This window comes from Ammodytes marinus, assembly GCF_949987685.1.
Source record: "Ammodytes marinus genome assembly, chromosome: 18".
NCBI classification, from domain to species: domain Eukaryota; kingdom Metazoa; phylum Chordata; class Actinopteri; order Uranoscopiformes; family Ammodytidae; genus Ammodytes; species Ammodytes marinus.
Genome location: NC_137222.1, coordinates 24,789,032 through 24,812,505, shown reverse-complemented (window position 1 = coordinate 24,812,505; position 23,474 = coordinate 24,789,032). Strand labels below are relative to the sequence as shown.

Sequence of the window (23,474 nt, the reverse complement as noted above, 5' to 3'; positions counted from 1 at the left end):
ACGTGCATGTATTGGGACATCCTAAATCTTTTTCTGGCAATAAATCACCCTAAACTGGAAGCCTTTGTCTGTCATTTGGAGAACTGTTTAGCTATCTGCCAAACTCAGCACCAACGTCTAGGAAGGACAGAATAGTAAAAAGACATCCTTCTCATCACGCTCTGCTGGGATAAGCAAGACAGACTGTTTTTCAGTTGCATATTATGAGCAACAGAGAAGGCTCTGCAAACATGGCAACTCCTGCGGACGAAGCAAAGGAAGAATCGTTAGAAACTGGTTCATCACGCTCCAGCCAGCTCACCACGTCATCTACCGCTGCTCTCAGAGCACGTGCAAAGGCAGAAGCTGCAAAAGTCAAACTCTCCTTTGCACAGAAGGAAGCAGACATCTTGAAACGACAAGCTGAGCAGCTTAAAAGCAAAGATGATCTAGACGCAGACTTGATTATACTGAAATCACAGAAAGAAGCTGCAGCCGCAGTAGCTCAAGCATGGGAAGTATCCGCGCAGGAAAGTGGAGACCCACAACAGCCGAACTAAACATGCCACCACCCAGTGGCGACTGGTCATTAGGGGCACGTGGGGCGACCATAACGTCACAAAGGCTGCGTGAATGAGGCTTTACTAAATTCGTCCGATGCTGTGTTGTCACTTGACTCAGTTAGTAAAGATGCAGTTTGAGGTTCACGCTCCACACAGCTGCTGCTGGAGCCACCGGGAGTTTTTGCTCCACTTGAGAAAAATGGAATATTTGCAGTTTGCATAATCTATTTGAAATTGATATACATTTTTTGATAGCCAAGACAGTTTTTTGACAGTAGTGAGCAAAATTCCAGAAATCGATCCTGATGCTGAAATTCTCCTCCTCCTTGGCAGAGACATTCTCTGTGTCCACAAGGTCAGGGAACAGTATAATGGGCTCCACAACGAACCATACGCTCAGCGTTTTGACCTTGGGTGGGTCATTGTAGGAGAAGTGTGTCTTGGAGAGGCACATAAGCCAACCAGTGTCAGCGTGTACAGGACCAACATCCTGCAAAATGGACAAGCTTCAGTCTTGACTCCAGGCAACAACAGCATTCAAGTCAAAGAAAGGCTCAGTCACACTCCGAACCCGAGTCCTCAAGCCCCACGCATCATCTGGAGAGAGAAACAGACGATCTTGGCAGCCAAGTGTTACAGAGCTCACAGCATGATGATACACCTGCTCTTTCATTTGAAGAAGAGATCTTCCAGGATATGCTAGAGAACCAAGTGTATGAAGACAGTTCAGGCACCCGTGTTGCCCTCTTCCTGTTCGGGCACCACTGAACCGCCTCCCAAGCAACAGACCTCAAGCTGTACAACGTCTCTCATCCCTACGACGTTCTTCAACCAAGAGACCTCAGATGTTGTTGCCACTGAAGACGGATACATTGTCTGCTCCCGACTTCGATATCATCAAGCACTGGGAAAGAGTGCAAGGTCTTGCCGAAGCAGTCCGGTGGAAATGGAGACAGGAATACCGACAATGTTTCGACCTAGGAAAAAATGACATTCCGAGAGGCCTAATCTACAGGTGGTAGATGCTGAACTGTCAAAGGACTCGGAAGTCGGAACAGGAGAACTGAGTGGCCCACTGGACATGTTGTTAAGACTGTACCTAGTCAGGACAATAGGGTTCGTATGGTAGAAGTGAGGGTAGTCAAGTAGGGCACTCCTAAAGTGTATTTGCGACCAATCTCAGAAGTAATTTTACTCTTACATAATGACAATGTGTAGTGGTATAAGTATTCTACCAGGCAGGGAGTGTGCTGCCCTCTACTGGCAGCAAGTGTTAATATAAATGTTTGATGTAAGCCTGCCACAGTTAGAACTGCCACAGTTGGTCAGTATGGAGCAAGGGAGAGCACATTCAATGCAGGACAGACAGCAGTCATCTTTTCGTTTCCACATAGCATAGAAAATATATATCTGTAAGTACTAAAATCATGTTGTTGTTTGTATGTTTAGTAAAATGTGGTAAATACTGTTATTACCACGCTAGTAATGCTAACTTCGTTAGCGCGTCAATGGCATTTCCCATGTATGTTAGCATTGCTAGCGGCACTCGCACTTGTTTCCAATGGTTACCTATAGCAGTTATGCTAGCTATTCAGAAGATGTTTTGGCTTAAACAATACATTGTTTGGACATGTATGCTTACGTTTTTGCAAATGCATATGCTAATGTTTTGTATGCATGTTTTCTTGTATTTCAGTTTTACAAAAATAATTATCTAAATGAGAGGCAATAAATCACCTTAAACTGGAAGCCTTTGTTTGTCATTTGGAGAACTGTTTATCTGCCAAACTCAGCAGCAACGTTCAGATAGGGCAGAATAGCAACAATAAACACCTTCGACACACCCACCATTACAGGATTATCGCTTAGTATAGCTGTGCATTTATTTATCATTATTTTTTAATTATCTTATCAGCCGGCCCCCCACCATCATTGATGAAAAGCCTTTAGTCTTGTCGGTCCGACGGTAGGTGATGTGCAAGTGCTGCATCAGTGGCTGCTTGTCTGTCGCCATGGAGACGGTCTGCTCTAGCCTCCCATCTGGTCGGAGCTGAAAAACTCGAGAAATCTGAAAAGAAAAGATTGAAAGAGAGCAGATGAGTTCCTTTATACTCGGAACACATGAAATTTCCGACTTGGTAGTTCCGAGTTCCGACCTGTCTGTGTTCCAATGCATCTGCTCGGGAAAGTATGGACGCCTAAAACCTTTCTCATCCAAATAACTAAACGTTAGGCTCTAGCAAGTTGCCGGTAGATCCATAGACTACAATATGTAGGCTAGTGAAGTCGGAAATTTGTCGCACTGTCAGAAGCCGGCTCATGACGTACGGCACGACCACACGTTATGCGATTGGTTGGCTAATCCAGAGTGGCACTGAGCAGATCCAATAGTTTTAAACTTCAACAGACACCCGCCTCCAAGTGAGTGAACGTTTCCCAATTACTGCAGTTCCAGACCTTCTGTACAAATGAAATGAAGTATGATGGTCTGGTAGCACCAGGCTACTGAGTCGCATCTAATATAGGCTAAATTAACGCGAAACACACATTTTGAATATTTACATTAAGCAATTCAGTTTCCCAGAATGACCCTCTTAATATATTCCATAAGTACAAGTGGGAGCCTGGTTAATAAAAACATGGATACCTCCAGTGTCATGAATGGACCTACCTGAGTTCTGTGCGATGATGAAGGCCACTCTGTTGGTTCCCGGCTGCATTGGAATGAAGCCACACTCTCTGTGCAGAGGCTTCTTGGTCTCTGAGTGGAAGGCACTGAACCTGTCCCTACACAGAAACCATGACAAATCAGCTCAAGTCTGTCAACATGGTCCATAAACAGGAGTTTGTTTTACTCTGGAGCCGACAGTAAATGTAACATTGAAACTTACCAGCAAATCTAGTTCACCTATACAGGGGTTCGGCTTGACTAATATATCTAGTTGCCCTCACATAACCGAATATTACACACTCAGCGTTTGTTCATCTCACTAAATTGTTGTTAAAGTTGAATTGCAATTTTCCGACTATTGATGGCTGGTGTCTGTCTTTTTTTGTTGCTTGCACTGTGGTAGATTAACCATGAAGTTGAATTGGAACATATTTTGTGAGCTAGTCCATGGTTGGTACTCACAGAACTTTCGGCTCACAGCAGTGATTTACTGGGTGTGGTGCTTCAAAGTTCCCCTCAGACAACACCCACTAATGACACCAGGTGTGGTCGCAGGTGAAACCGGCTTGAAACACGGTGTCGAGTTTATCTTTAAGGTCAAAAGTCTACAGATGACCTACATGAAGTTGATGATTGGTTGTCCATCGTGGGTGAAGTGCAGCGTCTCCGTAGCAGAAAGGTTTTATGGTGGGGAAACCTCCCTCTCCAGGTTCGTCTGACTCCCAGGTGCCAAGAATCCAGTCCAGAGGGAGGAGGCCTGGGTTCAACTCGGCTAATGGAAAGGCACACAGTTTATGCTGCAACCAAAAATGCCATGTGGAGTAGTGATGTGTAGCCGTTAGTTGTGAGCCAGAATGAACAACACCAGGAACCTGACACTGAAGCAGCTGCATGGAATTAAGCCATCAATACATTTGACCATGTACACCTATATGCTTTTCCTAAAGTATATGACTTCAAAATGTCTTCAGTTAAAATACCTTAACTAACCCTTTTTACTAATAAATCCGAGTTTGACAATCAAGCCTTGACTTATAGGGTGTAGCCTGTGTAAGAAAAAAAACAGGAGGGGGAGAGAACTATGCCACTGGATCATCAATTTAGATTAAAAAAAAAAACTATTTTCCCCTCCGGCAACCAACAAAGACTTGTTTTTTATACTGTAATTTGCACGGTTTATGGATATCGTCTTTCACTTTTAGGTTGACCTTTATATATAAATAACCCTTATAATAATTATTATTAAATGCCAAATAAAAATATTCATAGATATTTAAGAAATGTAAGCCCACTCTTCACTGAAAAACAGAGTCAATGCTTCATTCATCCCCTCAAAAGTAGCCTATATATACATTCTTGCAGCAGTGAGGGAAGAAAAGGAATAAGTTGTTGACTATCGGTGGACGGGATATGAAGCCAACATATGGCCTACACTGCTTGCCCATCTCCTCTGTTTGCAGCAGGGGGCAGTGACGCTAAGGGAACCAGAAGAAGACAAATCAATGCAGTGGCAGAGTACACCACAGAGGAAGGTGACTATTAACTTTTATATACTATCTATGCTTTTAACACTTACTCGTATCTAAACTCTACGAAACAGGACTCAACTGTCACAGCATACTTTCATTATCTGGATGAAGACTCATTGTTGGTCACAGCTCAGTTAGTCCGGTGCTTGTTATTTCTTTTAAAGCTAAAGTTCGCTTCTATCTCTGAAAATAACACACGACAGGCTTCAGTTTGGTGCCGACTGTGTATAGGACACATTTTACATATGTAGGCTACTTACATCATTTTCAGTTAATTATGTATCTAAATGCCACCGAATACTTAATAAGCAGCTGACGTTAATATTAGCCTAATAAGAACAGACCGGGGCTGTCTGCTAGTGGTCACCGTGACATAACAACCGGGCTAACACAGCAACATTGTTTCCATATTTGTTTTTCTTAAAGTAAAATATAGCAATGCTCTTACCTCCTGTTTGGTTAAAGGGACACGCCATCATCAAAATAAACTGCAGGTGATGCGGGAATAAACGCAAAAAATCAGTAGCCGGGGCGTCCTTAGCTCAGTTGGTAGTGCGTCCCCCCCATGGGCTTCGGCCAGCAGCGGACCCGGGTTCGATTCCAGCCCGCGGTCGTTCTCTGCATGTCACTCCCCTCTCTGCCCCATTTCAACTCTGTATCTACACTATCAATAAAGCATAAAAATGCAAAAAAATATATCTTTAAAAAAAGTTAATAAATCAGTAGCCTATCAGATCAAACGTGTGTCGGTATGACACCGTTTTATAGGCAGTCCAATCACAGCAGAGAATCAAGGGAAATGTAGTTTGGCCAGTGACGCTCTACTGATAGGCTATAGCAAAACATTGAATAAATCTAAGTGGGGCCAACATTTATTGACTTTTATAGCTCCCCCCTTATTATAATCTTATTGTTACCACACATTGAGACAGGAGAAGTGTTTGGTTAAATAAAGCACACTTTATTGAAATTTTTCAGTGAATTTGGCATGGACCATGTGACTATATATTTTCCTTAATCTCATACCATCCTGCACATACAAGAAAGGCAGATGACCTGTGTTTTTATAAAATCCCTGCGGTCAAAAGCACAGAACAATATAGGAACTGTATGCACTGTTCCAAGGCACGATTTAATTCCCTAATAATAATTGAGTACAGGATCAGTGCGCATTAATCAATACAATCGGCCATATAAAACAAAGGTTGGCAAACTCTGTGTACGGTGTATTTATTCATTCAACCACTTTGAAAAGTTTTTTTTAATCCACGCAATCATTCTCCTTATCAATCTTCCCGTTTTCTGTTATGTGCCCCCGAGAGCTTCTTTTCTGCCTCTCCATCTGTAGGTCCCTGTCATCAGATGACAACACGATTCAAATAAAAGCTCTCGCGCTCCAGCGCGTTTTCGAGGGGGCGAAAAAGTTCAGACATTTTGTAAAATGTGTGTAAAAGACATGTATTCAATGAATAACAGACACATACAGTACATCACATGTATTTGTTCAAACTGATAAACCCAATTGTTTTTGTAATAGATGTTGTTGATATATGGCTTTCACTTTGCATGGTGGATGTCGCGACGAACTGTGTTTACCGACAATGGTTTTCTGAAGTGTTCCATGGCCCATGTAGTGATATCCTTTATAACATCATGTCATTTTTTACAGTTTTTACCTAATGCTTAAACACTAAAAGTGGTTGTTATGCCCAAAGCATCACAACCTCTAACTTTTTGGTGACCATGCCCTAAAAACAAGCACCAACCCTACAAACACAATAATTGCTTTGCACTGTTTGAAATTCTCCAAAACACTTCTGGCAAAACACTACACACTGTTTTTCACATAAGACACATTGTTCAAAAAAATGAAATCTCCTGCAATCATTGGGAAAACACATCTATTTAAAATACAAAACACAACTAAAATTGGAAAAGCACACAGACTCACGCACATGAAAAATAAAAAATAAAGCTAATATAATACCAATCAGTGTGAGCCTTGGCATTACAAATAGACCTCAGGTGAGCTCAGCTCCTTTGTGAGACAGAAAGAGTCAGGGGAAGAGGACAAGAGAGAGCGGCAGGAGGACGATGACAAAGGAGACAACAGACGGAGACAGGGTCACTATAGTGGACCATGTTATAGATCATGGCCTAACAATATAGGAGGCTGGTCTGAGATTTCAGCCCAACAACACAATAGCTCCATAATAAGGATATTTAGACTGGATATCAGGAATGTTTTCGCTGTTGCTTCTCAAAGGATGACATTGCATGTGATGTCGATGAGGCGATGTGGCCAGACACAAACGGGAGGCGGTATCCAAAGGTTTCATAATCCACCCGCCCCATTCCTTACAACAATAATTTTTTTAATGTTACTGTAATTGTTTCAGAGTTCATAGTGACACACTGAATTGCTTGTTGAACTGCGATCCTACCTATTCGTTGTGTTTTTTTCTTTTGTTGGCTAAAACCATGAAATTGCAATATAAACTTTTTTTCAGAAGCTTTTCTATATTTTTTCCATGTGTCTAATTGAAAATATAGTGTATCAATCTTTCCAAAAAATTCTGCAAGAGGTTGGATATGGCAGGCAAGGCAATATTTCCCCCGTTGCTTGGCAAGGGAGGACATTGCCTGTGACGTGGATGAGGTGATGTGGCCAGATGCCAACAGGAGACAGGATCCATAGCCTAAATGTCTTCCAATCATTCCCCTACAACACTATGTTTTGTAGATCATTCTAGTTGTACCATTTACTGTATTGTGTGTCTTTGTGTTTTTACTTTTGCAAAAACCTGAAATGGCAAAATAAAAATCTGAAGCGTTTACATTTTGTTTTCATGTGTCTAGATCAACTGTAGTGGATCAATCTTTCACAAAAAATCTGTATGAGACTTTTAAAGTCAAAAACCATCCAAAGTACTGAATACAGCTGTGTTTTGCATAAAGCACATCTGTGTGTTGTTGCTGCTAGGAAAGAGTAATTCAAAAGTGCATGTGTGTATTGTTTTGATGATAAAAACAGTTTAGAAATGGGATTGTTAGGTTTTGATTCAAGAGTTTCATTTTGCCGTATAAATTAGAAGTTTATCTCCATGAGCTTTGTCCTATTCGGCCTGTGTGTTAAGTTTTGACACAGTGGGCCAAAGTCTGCAACATGTATGTAAGCATTTGGTAAAAACTGTAATGCAGTGTCACCTGAGGTCATGGGCATTACATTTTAATTTTGGACCTTGCCCCTGTCCCAACTTTTTTGAAATGTGTTGCTGGCATCAAATTTAGAATTCAAATTAAGAATAAGCAAAAAACAGTGAAATAGATAGGGTAAAACATAAAGTATATTGCCTTTGTATTGTTTTCAACTTGATTGTATGTAAAGAAAAAAAGGATTAACAAATGACCAAATTCTGTTTTATATACGTTTTACATAATGTTCTAACTTTTTCGGAGCGTAGATATATCTGTACTGTTAAAGAGATACTTTGGAAATTAGTATTGGTGTTCCATAACGTTGTGAACTCATGACTCACGTAATACATGGTCGTTTTTTTGCAGGAGAGACCCTGACCTCTGATGCCTGGTATGGGTCAAGCTCCTAAAACACCTGATCCTGCGTTAAAGGTTCAGTAAGCGGAATGCTCAGTTTAGCTAACTTCCTGTCAGTAACTGCAGTTAGCAGTCCCCTCCCTCGTCCCTACGTCACCACATTAATACACTGCGGTCTTCGTGTGATAAAACCATCAAAGCAGACATTGGGAAGGATTTTTACATGCTCCGCCATTGTAGGCGCATACACATTCACCCATCTGTCACTCTGCACATGCACCGGCGAGACTTGTGCTGGTTTGTAGCGTTCTCTCTTCTGATTGGTAACAGTAGTGGGATCCCCAAAAAGTGTGTTTGCCGATTACATGCAGAGCGAGTGACTGAGAGATTGGCTTTATGAAACGCGCACACTATATAAGTGATCACTATATGAATAAAGGGCGATTTAACACTTATATTAACATAAATAAAACGCTTACTTCACCTTTATGGTTGTGAGTAGATTGTCATCGTGTTTTGTTCTTTGCATTTCTCAATCAAAAGCTGTATAAAAATGGGGTAAAATGTTAAGTTATTATGACTAGTGCAGTGCCCGTAAGAAGCAGTAGGCCTAGCTTATGTATGCTTAAATGTAACCCGTCTATCAAATTGGGACACAGAAACAGATGTAGCCTACACGGCAGTGTCACACAGTCATTGAAATGGCTGTCACATCGCTCGTCAATGTGACTTATGTTCTTTCTTTAATATTTGTTGCGCCATATAATCCTCTATTCTTTATGGGCAAAGCAGGTGAAAATGTTTGTTATTGGTAATTGCGGCTTGAAGGCAGCAGCATTTATATTCGCAAACAAAATGATGGGCAGTTTTGCATCTTACATAGTCTTTAGCTCGTTTAGGTGTTAGTTTCTAACTAATTTAAAACATTCTGTGTAAGCGATCATGTTTACATTCACCGGTAGCAGAGCTATCCGAGACCGTGCTAGTTTAAATGGAAACCGCTATTGACATGCTAACTGAAATTAGCGTCACTGTCGCTGAAGTGTTTAACTATACATTAACTCTAACAGTGAAAATAGCATAACATGCGATCTTTAACACTAAAGCGGACAGGTTTGGTGATGTCTGTGGAAAGGTTTAAGAACGTTTTGTTTGGAAAGTTGGGTGCATTGAATGAGGAAGCAACTCAATACAATTAGGCATGTAGACCTGGACAGGACAACTTGTTGAAGTTCAAACTGAGCAACAGAATAGGGATGAAGTGGAACCAGAGATTCACATCAGGGATGTGCAGCCGCCAGATCTGCAGCAACTGTGTGATGGTATCATGTCAATATGGACCAAAACCTCTGAGGAATGTTTCCAACACCTTGTTGAAAGTATGCCACGAAGAATTAAGGCAGTTCTGAAGGCCGAAGAAGGCTCAACCCGGTCCTAGCAAGGCGTACCTAATAAAGTGGCCGGTGAGTGTATATATTAACTTAAACCGAAACATCTGTTCAATTGTACGCCAAACTGAGATTTTTTTCCACAGCTTTACTTTGCCACCAGACAGATATTTATTTTTTGTATCACTCCACCAATCAGCTGCTGGACCCAGAGCTACTGCAGATTATTCAAGAGACACAAGAAAACAAAGATAAACGGCTGTCTGGCGGCAAACTAAAGCTGTGGAGAAAAACTCAATTTAGCGTACAACTGAAGGGATATTTAGATTTTAAGTTAGCATTTACATATGTGAAAAAAAACTTTTTCTTCTGTCCCTTTCTGCAACAGTATACAAGCTGACTTTTGATACAGCAACACCTCCCCTTAACCTTCTTATAGTGACTGCACTGATATCCATCTCCACACACTAACTATGAATAAGTACCTCATACAACCCCACTTCAAAAATACTGACCTATCCCTTTAAGGTGAACTGGAGCACATTGTGGATAGAAACATAGACTATACAGTGTATTGTCTAAAACTCAGCAGCAGATGAGTGTGATCTTCAGACGGGACCATGGACAGCTCCCTCCTCCACGGCATGAGGTCACAATAGCACACTTCAGCCCCCTCACAGCTACAGGTAAGCCCAGAGATAGTTGGCTGTACTCAATACTCAACAGCTGGGATGCACTGATTCAAAAGGTGAGTGAATTCTCTGGGTGTGATAGAGTTATATAGTTTTCTACATCTCTTCATTGTATAACTAGATAGGCCTACTCTATATCCGTAACCTACTATTTTGTTCCTTTCGAACCATAGTTTTTTTTCATTTTTTTCTTTATTTCTTTATTTATTGGTAATAGACTTGCGGTGAGCAGATTTGAATTTTGCTTTCAGAGTCAGTCAAACATGGTGATGTTCTGAAGCGGCTGTTCAACTTCTTTGTAAAGCCTACAGATCAGGTTATTATTATTTTTTTTTTAAATAGCATAATATAATATGCAGTAGCGCACTCTTAAGATGCACACAGGTGGAAAGAGAGCAGCCTAACATTTGCTTTTTTCAGGATGGAGTACAGACCTGATGTGTGTATGGAGGAAGGATGTCCGGTGTGTGGAGATAAAGTCTCTGGGTACCATTACGGTCTGCTCACCTGTGAAAGCTGCAAGGTAAGATACATTCACTCCTGTGCTTTAGGCTATTGTTCTATAGTGGGCCTGGGACTGTGTGCTGCTAGAAAAGTTCTGCTTTTGTTGTGTAGGTTTTTTTTTCTTTTTCTTTTTTTCTTAATAAAATAAAACATTTTATTTTTATGAAACGGTTATATTATAAGCAGCAATCCAAATAGATCTGCCTCCTTCCTCTTCAACCTCTCGCAGGGGTTTTTCAAAAGAACGGTTCAAAACAACAAGAAGTACATCTGTGCAGAATACCAGGAGTGCTGGATCGATAAAAGCCAACGGAAGCGCTGTCCGTTCTGCAGGTTTCAAAAATGTCTCCATGTTGGAATGCGACTGGAAGGTAAGGAGGATTTCAAATGAAATGATGTAGGCTATAGAACTGCTCTAACTGTAAAAGTAGGACTTTTCCCCAAAAGTCACTTCACATGCAAATAGCCGCTGTAACCTGTGACACTGCTCGGTTTTAAAGCCACATTCAAGATAGTCTTGTTGCAATATCAGTTCTCCTTAAATTTTACATTGAATATGAGGTTATGGGTTACGAAACTGGAGTATAGTAACATCCCAACCAGATTATCCCTGCGTTCCAAATCGCATATTCTTTCTTTTTACCACACTACATACAGTTTAGGGGGTCACAGGAGAGAGAATAAAATCAGATAAGGAAGATTTATTTTTCATTATGTCAAGAAATGACAAGAACAAAGATGGATAATGCTAAATACAATTGGAGTTAGTGGGGCATTCATATATTTTCAGCATACTACAATTGACTTGCATGTATTGGGACATCCTAAATCTTTTTCTGGCATACTAAATAGTAGTACTAGGTAAGTATGGGGATTGGAACGCAGGGTAAATTCAGGCCCATGATGTCCTGTGATGTTAAAATATACAAAAGAGAACTTCCCACGAGTCACTTTAGACAAAAAAATATGACTTTAAATTGAAAAGGATTGGTATTATAAAACATTTACGTTCCATTAAATCATTCCATTAATGATTTATGATTTATATAAATACAGTATGTAAAATGTCTTCATATCAGTTTGTTCCAAAATGAAACCAAATAGGCCTATTAAAACGTCTGTTTACAACATTTATCTATGTGCTAGATTACATTTACAATTATTTTGTACATTTTGGGTATCAATGAAATACAGTACTTAGGCTACTTGGTTTGTGGTCATTAGATTAAGAGGGTTATACATTTGCTATTATGATTATTATTATTATTTATGATTGCTTTAGGCTATTGTTCATGATCTGATGATATGGCAGGACGTAAGACATTCCTTTTATCCAATATTAGACGTTCACCCATCACAATAACAATTTATACTCATTTCATATTTACTATATATATTTGTAAGATATTTATTTACATCATCATTTTGAAATGAAGTTAACAATATGATTACTAAATTAAATCCTTAATCAATCCATTTTTTTTTGTGTCCAGTAGTTATGTATCTATTTATCATCTAAGTCCTTATGTTGTAAAATACTTATTCCTATTCTCTTCTGCCCCTGGCCTGTACAGACATGTTTGCCCTCTGATCCTCCAGTATTCTTGATAACTTATATGTATTAACTAATTACACTGTCATTTGTGGGCTGCGATCCAAAATGTTACCTTGTTATTCCAGTGTTTAGGACATCATGGTTACTTTGAGCATATAGAAAAGCGCTATATAAATCCGATGTATTATTATTATTATAGTAAGTTCATGTTAGCTATGTCGAGATTGAAAATATCACACATAAATGTAAAGTTATTATTTTGAAGAATTAGACAGTGTGTGTGTGTGTGTGTGTGTGTGAGAGAGAGAGAGAGAGAGAGAGAGAGAGAGTGTGTGTGTGTGTGTGTGTGTGAGAGTGTGTATGTGCGTGAGTGTGTGTGTGTGTGTGTGTGTGTGTGTGTGTGTGTGTGTGTGTGTGTGTGTGTGTGTGTGTGTGTGTGTGTGTGTGTGTGTGTGTGTGTGTGTGTGTGTGAATGAAGAAAAAAAAGCAAACAAAGCAAACAAACTCTTCTCACCAGCTGTCCGTGCAGATCGGATGCGAGGCGGCAGAAACAAGTTTGGCCCCATGTACAAGCGTGACCGCGCCCTCAAACAGCAGAGGCACTTGGCTTTGACTGAAGCCACTGGTGGATTAAGCTGCAGCCCACCTCTGGTCTCCTCAGCCCTCCACAGAGACCTGGCCTTCACTGGTGGCCTCCTCCCAGGCATCACGCTACCCACAGCACAGAGTGACTGTATCAGCTACCAGTACTCACTCCATCCCAACAGCTCAACACCTGCTCCCACCCACTACCAGTGCACTTCCTTCTCGGACTGGGCCATAAAGCTAGAGCGCTCCAACAACTGTGGTGCAAGTTCCGAGGGATCTGTTGTAGGGTAAGAAAATTTGCTTTTTTTACCGTTAAAAAAAAATACAACCCCAATTCCGAAAAAGTTGGGACGTTATGTAAAATGTGAATACAACACAGTATGTGATCATTTCCTAATCCTTTCCCACATGTATTCAATAAATAACAGTACAAATACATCGATTGTACTGTTATTTATTGACATTAGTTATGTATTGATACATCATACGTATGTGTTTAAACTGATAAACTTTATTATTTTTGGTAAATATACACAAATGTTAAATTGGTGCCTGCTACACGTTTAGAAAATGTTGGGACAGGGGCATGTATTGGGAAAGCTGGGACGCTTGTGAGCAGGCCAAGGAGTAGGTTGTGTCTTTTTTAGCTCCACCACCTTTCGGGGGCATTTTGGATAATTTCCAGGGCAATTTTATAAAATGTTGGGAAACACTTATGTTTCCTTCATCAGGGTATACCACCAGTGTTGTACATTCCAAATCAAATGTAAGACTTTTAAAGACATTTTTAATACCACTTAGAATAAAATGTAATGCCATACATACAAGTTTAAAGGGTATGATGGAGAACCAGTATCAATGTTATGCCCTTGAAAAATACGTGCCAAGCTTTGTTGCATGAAAGATCAATATTCAGTTACTCTTATGAAATATTAAATTTCTTGAAGTTCATATCAATGGGAAATTATTTTCCTACAATCTGTCTAACATGGTTTTGCAAATGCATATAAATATACCATTAAAATCCCCCACAAAATGATTCTCTATTTAACAGGGGTGTTAAAAGCGTCCGTCAAATGAATTTCAAGGGCAATTTCAGATTTTTCAGGCGCAATTTGTCCCGAACCCCCCCTTGCTAATTTCCTACCTTGCACTGTTGTAAGTCCCAGGGTTCCTCCACTGGTGCAGGAGTTCCTGCGCTGTGATCCTGATGAGCTCCAGCTGCAGAGGAAGGTGAGCGCTCATCTCATGGAGCACCAGACGGGCTGGGAGGACCATGACAACCCCAGTACCTTCAGCCTCATGTGCCACATGGCTGACCAGACACTCATCTCCATCGTGGAGTGGGCTCGCTCATCCATCTTCTTCAAACAGCTCAAGGTATAAAGCTGGAATCTGTGGGTTTGGGCTTTTGTACACATAGGAAAACAACAAGAAACGCAAGCATATTAACATAGAACAAAAAATAAGGAAATCTGTGTTTGGTCTAGTATTTCTTTGTTGTAACAATGCTTCTTGGGAATAAATCTAATACTGGAAAGCCTGTTCATTTCCTTTTAAATGGAGCCACATTTGTAAGGAAAATGCATTTGTGGGGTGTGACAATGCCAAACAGCTTATTCTGTTATTGACTCTTGTTTTATGTCCAGTTTAATTTCTTGTTAACACATACAACTAATCAGCCAATCACATGGCAGCAACTCAATGCATTTAGGCATGTAGACCTGGACAGGACAACTTGTTGAAGTTCAAACTAAGCAACAGAATGGGGGAGAAAGGGGGTTTAAGTGACTTTGAACATGGTATGGTTGATGGTGCCAGACGGGCTGGTATGAATATTTCAGAAACTGCTGATCAACTGGGATTTTCAAGTAAAACCATCTCTAGGGTTTACAGAGAATGGTCCGAAAAAGAAAAAATATCCAGTGAGTGGCAGTTGTGTGGCCGAAAATTCCTTGACTTCTGACATCAAGTCAGAGGTCAGAGGAGAATGGGCAGACTGCAGATAGTAGCCATTTAGAAGGACTTTCGGTCGGCATCAAGGTGTTTCTGGAAGACCGTCCGGCACCTCAGGACGGGGAAACAGAGAAACAGGGAACCATCCAAGCTGTCTAAAGTAAGGATGGGACGCTGTTGACCTCAAATGAGGAGGTAGTCTGCCGGTGGAAGAGCTGTGCTTACCACAAGCTGAAAATCATTTGTTTGACCACATCAGGAGCGAATCTCCCAGCAGGCGGCTCTGAAAGAACTTACCATGTGTTAGTAACAACCTCAATGATATACTATGCGTGTATGTATTTCTAACTACTGTGCATGTATGTCCACACCCGTGGACATCAGTTATTTTTTATCACCGTTTCCCAGTGCGAGTTGGAGGAGAGGAGGAGAGGCCCTGCTATTCCCCTGCTTCAATGAACACATAACAACCGTAATAACGTGTTTGTTTATCCAGTTTGCGCTTCCAGGTGCTTCGGGGCGCTCTGGGGCGCTTCCGCATCCAGTGTGTTTGAGGCATAACACACCCTCTATGAGACGTTAAGGCTGATGGGGGTCATTGTCAATTTCCCTGGTGTAAGTCACCGATGTAATCAAAAACTCTGCAGTGGCAAAGCCCTAGGGGTTGATGAGATCCGTCCAGAAATGCTGAAAGGGTGTGAAGGGGCTGTCTTGGTCTTTCCAAAATTGCATGGAAGTCGGGACCAATGCCGGAATAGTGGCAGAATGGGGAGGTGGTTCCCCTGTTCAAAAAGGCGGACCAGAGACTGTGTGCCTACTACAGTGGTGAAAGGGTCACACTTCGACACCTCCCTGGCAAAGTTAACTTCAAGGTGCTGGAAAGGAGGGTTCGGCCGATAGTCAAACCTCTGATTGAAGATACACATTGCAAATTCCGTCCTGGCAGTGGAACAACAGACCATCTTTTCACTCTTGCAAGGATCCTAGTGGAGACTTGGGAGTATGCTCATTCGGTCTACATGTGTTTAGTGGATCTGGAGCATAAGTATGGCCGGCTTCACCGGTCGAGATACTGTGGGGGATGCTGCAGGAGGATGGGGTCCCTTCTCAGGGCCATCCAATTTCTGTACGCTCAAAGCGAGAGCTGTGTCAGTAGTAAGCCGGACCGCTAGGGCTGCGCTTTATCACCAATCCTGTTTGTGAAATTCATGGACAAGATATCGAGGCATTGTCGTGGTGGGGAGTATGGTGGGCTAAGGATCTCATCGCTGCTTTCGTGCGGATGATGTGGTCCTGATGTCATCATCGGCCTATGACCTTCAACTCTCACTGGATCGGTTTGCAGCCGAGTGTGAAGCAGTTTGGATGAGGATCAGCACCTTTTAAATCTGAAGCCATGGTTCTCAGCAGGAAACCAATGGATTGTGTACTCTAGGTAGGGAAATAGTAATTACCCCAAGTGAAGGAGTTCAAGTACCTCAGGGTCTTTGCAAGTGAGGGAACAATGGAACGTGCAGGGGCGGTATGGCACTCGCTTTACCGCACCATTGTGACGCAAAGAAAGCTGAATCAGAAGGCAAAGGCTTTCGATCTACCAGTCGATCTTTGTTCCCACCATCACATCTTGTCATGAAGGCTGGGTAATGAACGTAAGAACGAGTTTGTGGGTACAAGCGGCCACAACGGGTTTTCTCTTGAGGGGGCTGGCGTCTCCTTTAGAGATATGGTGAGAAGCTCAGTCATTCGGACCCAGGGACAAAGTGGAGAGATTAAATCTCCATGCTGGCCTGGGAACGCCTCGGGATCCCCCAGTCAGAGCTGGTTGATGTGCCTCAGGAAAATGAAGTTTGGATTTCCCTCCTCAAGCTGCTGCCCCCACGACCCGATCCTGGATAAGCAGTTGTAGATGAGATGAGAGACATATAATACAACCTTTGCTTTGGTTTGCTTTTGATGACCAAATATGTGCAAAGCTCTAATGACATCTCTACAACAGTATAATATGCTTGCTTAACATGAGCATGCTGGCAAGCTTACAATGACTGTTGCTTAGGTGGGTGGTAGGATGGCCTAGCCCTAGAGGAAAGAGGGGCTGACAAGTAACTATGAAGTCGCTGGTTCGATCCCCGGCACCGGACAGAAGGGTGTTACTTGTAAAACTAGTGGTGGCTGGTATTACATCTATGGTGCCCACCATTTTTACCATTGTGTCCTTGAGCAAGGCACCTAACCCCAAACTACTCCAGGTGTGCTGTACTATGGCTGACCGTGCACTCTGACCCCATTCCGAAGTGTGGTAACTTAAGAGAGGATATGCGAAAAGACTAATTTTAATATAGCGATTGTCTAATAACTTAACTTAACTTAAATTAGGTTGAAGGTCTTAAAATGTGGATCTTTGAAGATTTGATCAGAACCTTTTCTTTTCTGCTCTGAGGTGGGTGACCAGATGAAGTTGCTGCAAAGCTGCTGGAGTGATCTGCTGCTCCTGGACCTCATCTCCAGACAGGTGTTGTATGGCAGAGAGGGCAGGCTGCTGCTGGTCACTGGGCAGGAGGTCAGTCTCCTCTGACACTCTACAATAAGAAGACATTTTACAAACCATACCAATAGTATAGAAGTACAGACGCTAAGGGGTGTAGTGCCATCGACTAAAACATCTTCGTAGGGGCGGGGCTTGGCTGTTTATTGTCCATAACTCCTATTATCACAAAACATGGTATTTTCACCGAAGCATTTTGAGCCCGGTCTATATGGGGCCGTGGTATACACCAGACTTAGAAAAGGGTGGCAGGCCCCTTTAAAAAATGTATGCAGGAATGTTCTAGTAATATTATACTGTCTACGATTTATCCTGATCTAGATACGATAGCAGCAACTGTTTGTGGTGTCAGTACATGTGATCTGTTTTTTTCTCAGTCGAGCTAATGGTCTAAGTGCAGAGGGTGTCATACTGTACCGAATGTGAAACCAACTGAGGCAAACGTCTATGTGTGATATTGGGCTATACAAACAAAATTGATTTGATTTTATTCTTTGGTTCAGATTGAGCTGGCAGACATCGCATCTCATGTTGGTCCTACCTTGGCCAGCCTCATCCAGAGAGGACAGGAGCTGGTGGGGAAACTCGACATCATAAAGGTGGATCGTCAAGAGTTTGCATGCATCAAGTTCCTCATCCTCTTTAACCCAGGTTAGAATCAGAATCAGAATCACAATCAGAAAGGATTTTATTGCCAAGAAGGGTTTTACACCAACAAGGAATTTGTCTCGGTGAATAAGGCGCATACAGTTAGACAATAAGACAATAAACAATGAACGAACAGTGACTATAATATATACAATATAACACAATATATAAACAAGTGAAATAGTATAAAATAGAATAAAAACTAAGGTAAAGATACTTAAAATTTGTAAACATTTACGAATTGAGTCAGTGTCAGTCAGTGGGGGAGGCGGTCTCTGGACCTGTTAAGGATCCCCACTGAAGAGGGGAAGAAACTGTTCAAGTGGCGGGAGGTTTTGGTCCTGATGGACCGCAGCCCGAGGGGAGAGACTCATAAAGTCTATGACCAGGATGGGACGGGTCGGCCATAGGTCCTGGAGGGATGGAAGGTGGCAGCCAATCACCTTCTCAGCAGAGCGTATGATGCGCTGCAGTCTGCTCCTGTCCTTAGCCGTAGCTGCAGTGTACCAGACAGTGATGGATGAGATGAGGATAGACTCAATGATGGCAGTGTAGAAGTGCACCATCATAGTCTTTGGCAGGTTGTACTTCTTCAGCTGGCACAGGAAGAACATCCTCTGCTGGCCTTTTTTGGTGAGGGACCTGATGTTCAGCTCCCATTTTAGGTCCTGGCTGATGATGGTGCCCAGGAAGCGGTAGGACTCCACAGAGTCGACTGGGGAGCCAGACAGGATGATGGGGGTGGGTGGGGCCGGGTTCTTCCTGTAATCCACAATTATCTCCACTGTTTTTAACGCGTTAAGCTCCAGGTTGTTCTGGCTGCACCAGGTCACTAGATGGTCAATCTCCCACCTGTAGGCGGACTCATAACCGCCAGAGATGAGCCCGATGAGCGTGGTGTCGTCCGCAAACTTCAGGAGCTTGATGGACTGGTGACTGGAGGTGCAGCTGTTTGTGTACAGGGAGAAGAGCAGAGGGGAAAGAACGCAGCCTTGGGGGGATCCAGTGCTGATGGTCTGGGATTCAGAGAAGTGCTTCCCCAGCCTCACACGCTGCTTCCTGTCAGACAGGAAGTCTGTGATCCACCTGCAGATGGAGTCGGGCACGTGGAGCTGGGACAGCCTGTCCTGAAGCAGACCTGGGAGGATAGTATTAAATGCAGAGCTGAAGTCCACAAACAGGATTCTGGCATATGTTCCCAGAGGCGTTAGCTGAGAACTGGTGTTGGAGTTTCTCAGAGTACTGATGTTTGGCTTCTCTCACCGCCTTCCTGAAGCTGTACTTCGACACCTTAAACCTGTCCCTGTCCCTGTCCCCACTCCTGAACGCATCCTCCTTTTGCAACCTAAGCTATCTGAGTTTGGCTGTGAACCAGGGTTTGTCGTTGTTATAACTCACCCTGGTGCGTGATGGAATACAGCAGTCTTCACAGAAGCTGATGTATGACGTCACAGCCTCTGTGTATTCATCCAGACTATTGGTGGCAGTCCTGAAAACATCCCAGTCTGTACAGTCTAAACATGCCTGCAGGTTCTCCACTGCTGTACTAGTCCACTGCTTTGACGTCTTCACAACGGGTTTGCAGAGTTTTGCAGTGAAAACTGATTCTCTTTTATCAAAATTAAAGTCTTCCGAACAGATACGATTAAGTATTTAGTGTGCCTTTGGATGAGGTTACTGGTACACCATTATGGGTTTTTCAATGTCTGATGCCGATATTTAGTGAGCAGGTCGGATGATGGCCAGTATAAACAGGTTCATCTCATATTATTAGAATATCATGGAAAAGGGAATTTTTGCATGTAATTTGATTACATTGAAAAAGTGAAACCTCCATATATTCTAGATCACATATGTCAAAGTCAAGGCCCGCGGGCCAAATCTGGCCTGTTTCAATCTTTGATCTGGCCCGCATTGTATCCGCACGTCGCTCCCAACGGTTGGAACACTCGCGTAGTCAGAGGGCTGTAAATAGGCCAATCTATGTGGCTATGCTAATACTGATGATTGATTGTGTCGAGTGTCTAAGGATGAATGCTATTATCTGGATCCTAACTTTTGCCTTTAAGTTACAATTTAGCTAACTAGTTAACGTTAGCTAGCTGCTGATAGCCCACCCCTTTTAATTTCCATGGTGGCTTTGCATTTAATTACCAATGAAAAGTGTCATAAATATTTTACACTGATGCTGAGTCATGATTCCTAAAAAGAAAATGTACCAAAACTTGACAGCCATTGACATTAACGGTTTCCCGCTTGCCCGGGGCAAGTGAAAATAATGTTCGGGCAAGTTGAGATTGCTTTTTGGTTGCCCGGACGGGCAAGTGGATATTAGAGGGGTTGTCAGTAGTCTAGGCTATTTATTCATGTCTTTTAGAGTCTGCAAAACAATTTTCTTCCCGCTAACCCACACAAAATATATATGCTATATTTGCAATTGAGCAGCTGCGCGCGGCAGCCAGCAGCATCACGCTCTCTCTCTCGCACTCTATCTCTATCTCTCACACACACACAGACACACACAACAGCCTGTGTGTGCGCAGTTTCGCTGTCTACGTTCCGAAAACCGGCTCTATTAGGCTATACGGACCTGGTTCCGCTATATTCAAAACCCAGAAATCAATAGGCCTAACGTTTGAGCTTATCGATACCACTATGGAGTCCAGTAGGGCACATGATGTAATTTTAAATATCGAGTAGAGTCGGGTCATCTTCAACTAAAGTGTTGTACCTTCGACTGTGTTGAAGAAACTCCTTCAACCCGCTTCAACTCTGTCTCTCTCTCAAAAAAAAAAAAGAAAGCCCCGTCCGCTGAGCCGCTGCCGCTGCAGACGGGCTCGGCACCGTCTCTTCATTCATTCAAAGCAGCGGTGATCAACAAACGAGAGACTGTTTAGCAAGTCCCTAAATCCATATTAAAATCTGCAGGATAATAACTAGTTAGCTTAAAAGAAAATCGCAAACGGTTTAAATGTGATGTGTTCATGTCGGCTCAGTAAAATGATTATTAGGGAAAAGTCAATAAAAGGACATCATGATGTGTTCAAATGTAACATCAATAAAAGATTCGCAAGAAGCTGGAATAATACAGTTTGGGTGAAAAACTTGTTTTCCCAGCAATATAAAATAATTAGTAGGCCTAAATATGGAATTATGACCTGTTTAAAGTCCTATCCTTAGCTCTGCTAATCTTATAAGCAATTAAAGCAATAATACCAGTTCTCTTTTAACAAAATAATACAAAAGTATCAATAAAGATTTAGATTGTGGAGTCTTTATAATGGTATCAATATTAAAAGAAATGAATGATTCCCCTCCTTACTTACAGTATAACCGGGCAATAGCTTTAACATGGTGGACTTTAATCATTTTATGGCACACGATCACTTTTTGGCACGATGTGACCGTTTTAAATAAGTAAAATAAGTAAAAATGTTCTGAACACATTTGTGTGGAAGCTAACATTCAGCTTGACTCTGAGCTAGACTGAGTTTTCTGAGACCCCCAAAACCAGGCCAGGTGCAAGGCAAAAAAAGGCCCTTTCACGATGCTGCAGCAGGACCAAGCTCTTGGCTGTATGTGTGATGTCATGATATCTAGGCTTATATGAATTGTTTTTGGTTGTATGTAATGTATATTTTAATAAGCATACATCACTGTTTACATTTTTTTGGGGGGGCAAGTCAACACGACATTCGGGCAAGTACAACATTACCTGTACTTGCCCTATGGGCAAGTGCTTTTGAAACCTTAGTGTCAACCCCTGCTTGATATATTTTAAATGTGCAGAAAGTTTTGAACAGTCAAGGATGCCTGAGAGCCTTACTGCATTACATTCCATTGTAGTTGTTTCACCAGGAACCTAAATGTTATCTATTCCTTCACAGGAATACATTTCCACTATAAATTGATGCAGAAAAGGCATATTTGGTTATGATACACCCACCATGATTCTATTATGCAATGGCTCAAAATCTGCAAATGATCAGGTGAAAGAGTGAGCGATTCCCAACACTTTTGGCACATATCACCCCTACTATTGAAAATTTGGTACAAGGGTGTGGTTAAGAAAGCCCTTAGTAAATGACTTTCCACCACTTGGATTACTTTGGACTTATAGACATTTGTTATTAATGACATATTTATGAGACAAAAACAGTTGAAATAGTCTGAGTTTTAAATAGAAATGCTAACCTACAGAGACGTCAAATGTAAACTCCTTAAAGTGACTGCGCTGACCCCCAACTCCATAAAGTAACACACTATAAGTACCTCATACAACTCCGCTTCAAAAACTACGAACCATCCCTTGTCATACTTCTACAATGTCCCAGTTCTTTACTCCATGATATGTGAAGGGGTTGACAATTTAGGTACATTGATGACTTGGTTGTAACGTTGCCCCTTTCCTCCCCCCACTGACCAGATGTAAAAGAGCTGGATGGGCATCAGTTGATAGAGAGTGTCCAGGAGCAGGTAGAAGGAGCTCTGCTGGAGTACACCCTGGTCACCTCCTCTCACCTTCTGGGACGTTTCGCTGGCCTGCTGCTGTGCGTGTCAGAGCTGCGTGTTCTCAGCAGCCTGGCAGAGGAATACCTGTGCTACAAACACCTGAGTGCTGAGGTGCCCTGCAACAGCCTGCTCATCGAGATGCTCTACGCCAAGTGCAACTGGGACTGAAGACTCTAGACGCTCTCTGTGATCGCCTGCACATGTTAGAATATGGAAGTATTAAAGGAACGGTTCAACATTTAAAATGTTTAACTTTTTGCTTCACCCTTTGGCTCAAGAAAAGCCGTCAGAAACTATTCCTGTAAATGTGCATGCATTTTTTATATAGAAATGGGCAAAGGTCGATAATCCAGGTTAGCCTAGCTCAAACACTGGTAGTTGAGGGGAGCAGGTCACGTTTTACACATTATGTCATTTTATAAGCAAATACTTGCGTGACAGTCATGGGCACTTCCTGTTTTTTTCCAGTATGTATTTGATTCTAAAATTATAAAGTGTAAAAATATAGAGCGCTATATAACGTGGTATATAAACAAATAAATGAAGTCCCAACAAGCACACAGGAGCATTTAGTGATGTTGTAAAGTTTATCTTTTGACCTGCTCCCCTTCACTACCAGTGTTAGAGCTAAGCTAACCTGGATGAGCGACCAATGCCCATTTCTACATAAAAAATGCACACAGCCTTTTCTTGATCCGAAAGTGAGGCAAAAAGCTAAACATTTTGAACTGTTCCTTTTAAGCTGTGGTGAATATCTAATACTATGACCTCATTGCTGATGTTGTTCTGTGC

The 23,474-nt window shown here is 42.0% G+C and overlaps 1 protein-coding gene across 1 annotated transcript; it reads left to right on the top strand.

The window, feature by feature from the left end:
* Positions 1 to 10,798: 10,798 nt before the first annotated feature.
* On the top strand, positions 10,799 to 22,850 carry nr5a1b (nuclear receptor subfamily 5, group A, member 1b; the record flags this gene model as incomplete). The annotated part of the gene is made up of 7 exons (XM_080047020.1): positions 10,799 to 10,900; positions 11,111 to 11,252; positions 12,954 to 13,311; positions 14,194 to 14,404; positions 17,418 to 17,537; positions 18,026 to 18,173; positions 22,597 to 22,850. 7 exons carry the CDS (start codon positions 10,799 to 10,801, stop codon positions 22,848 to 22,850), a joined length of 1,335 nt encoding a protein of 444 aa, XP_079903146.1.
* Between the last annotated feature and the right edge of the window lie 624 nt (positions 22,851 to 23,474).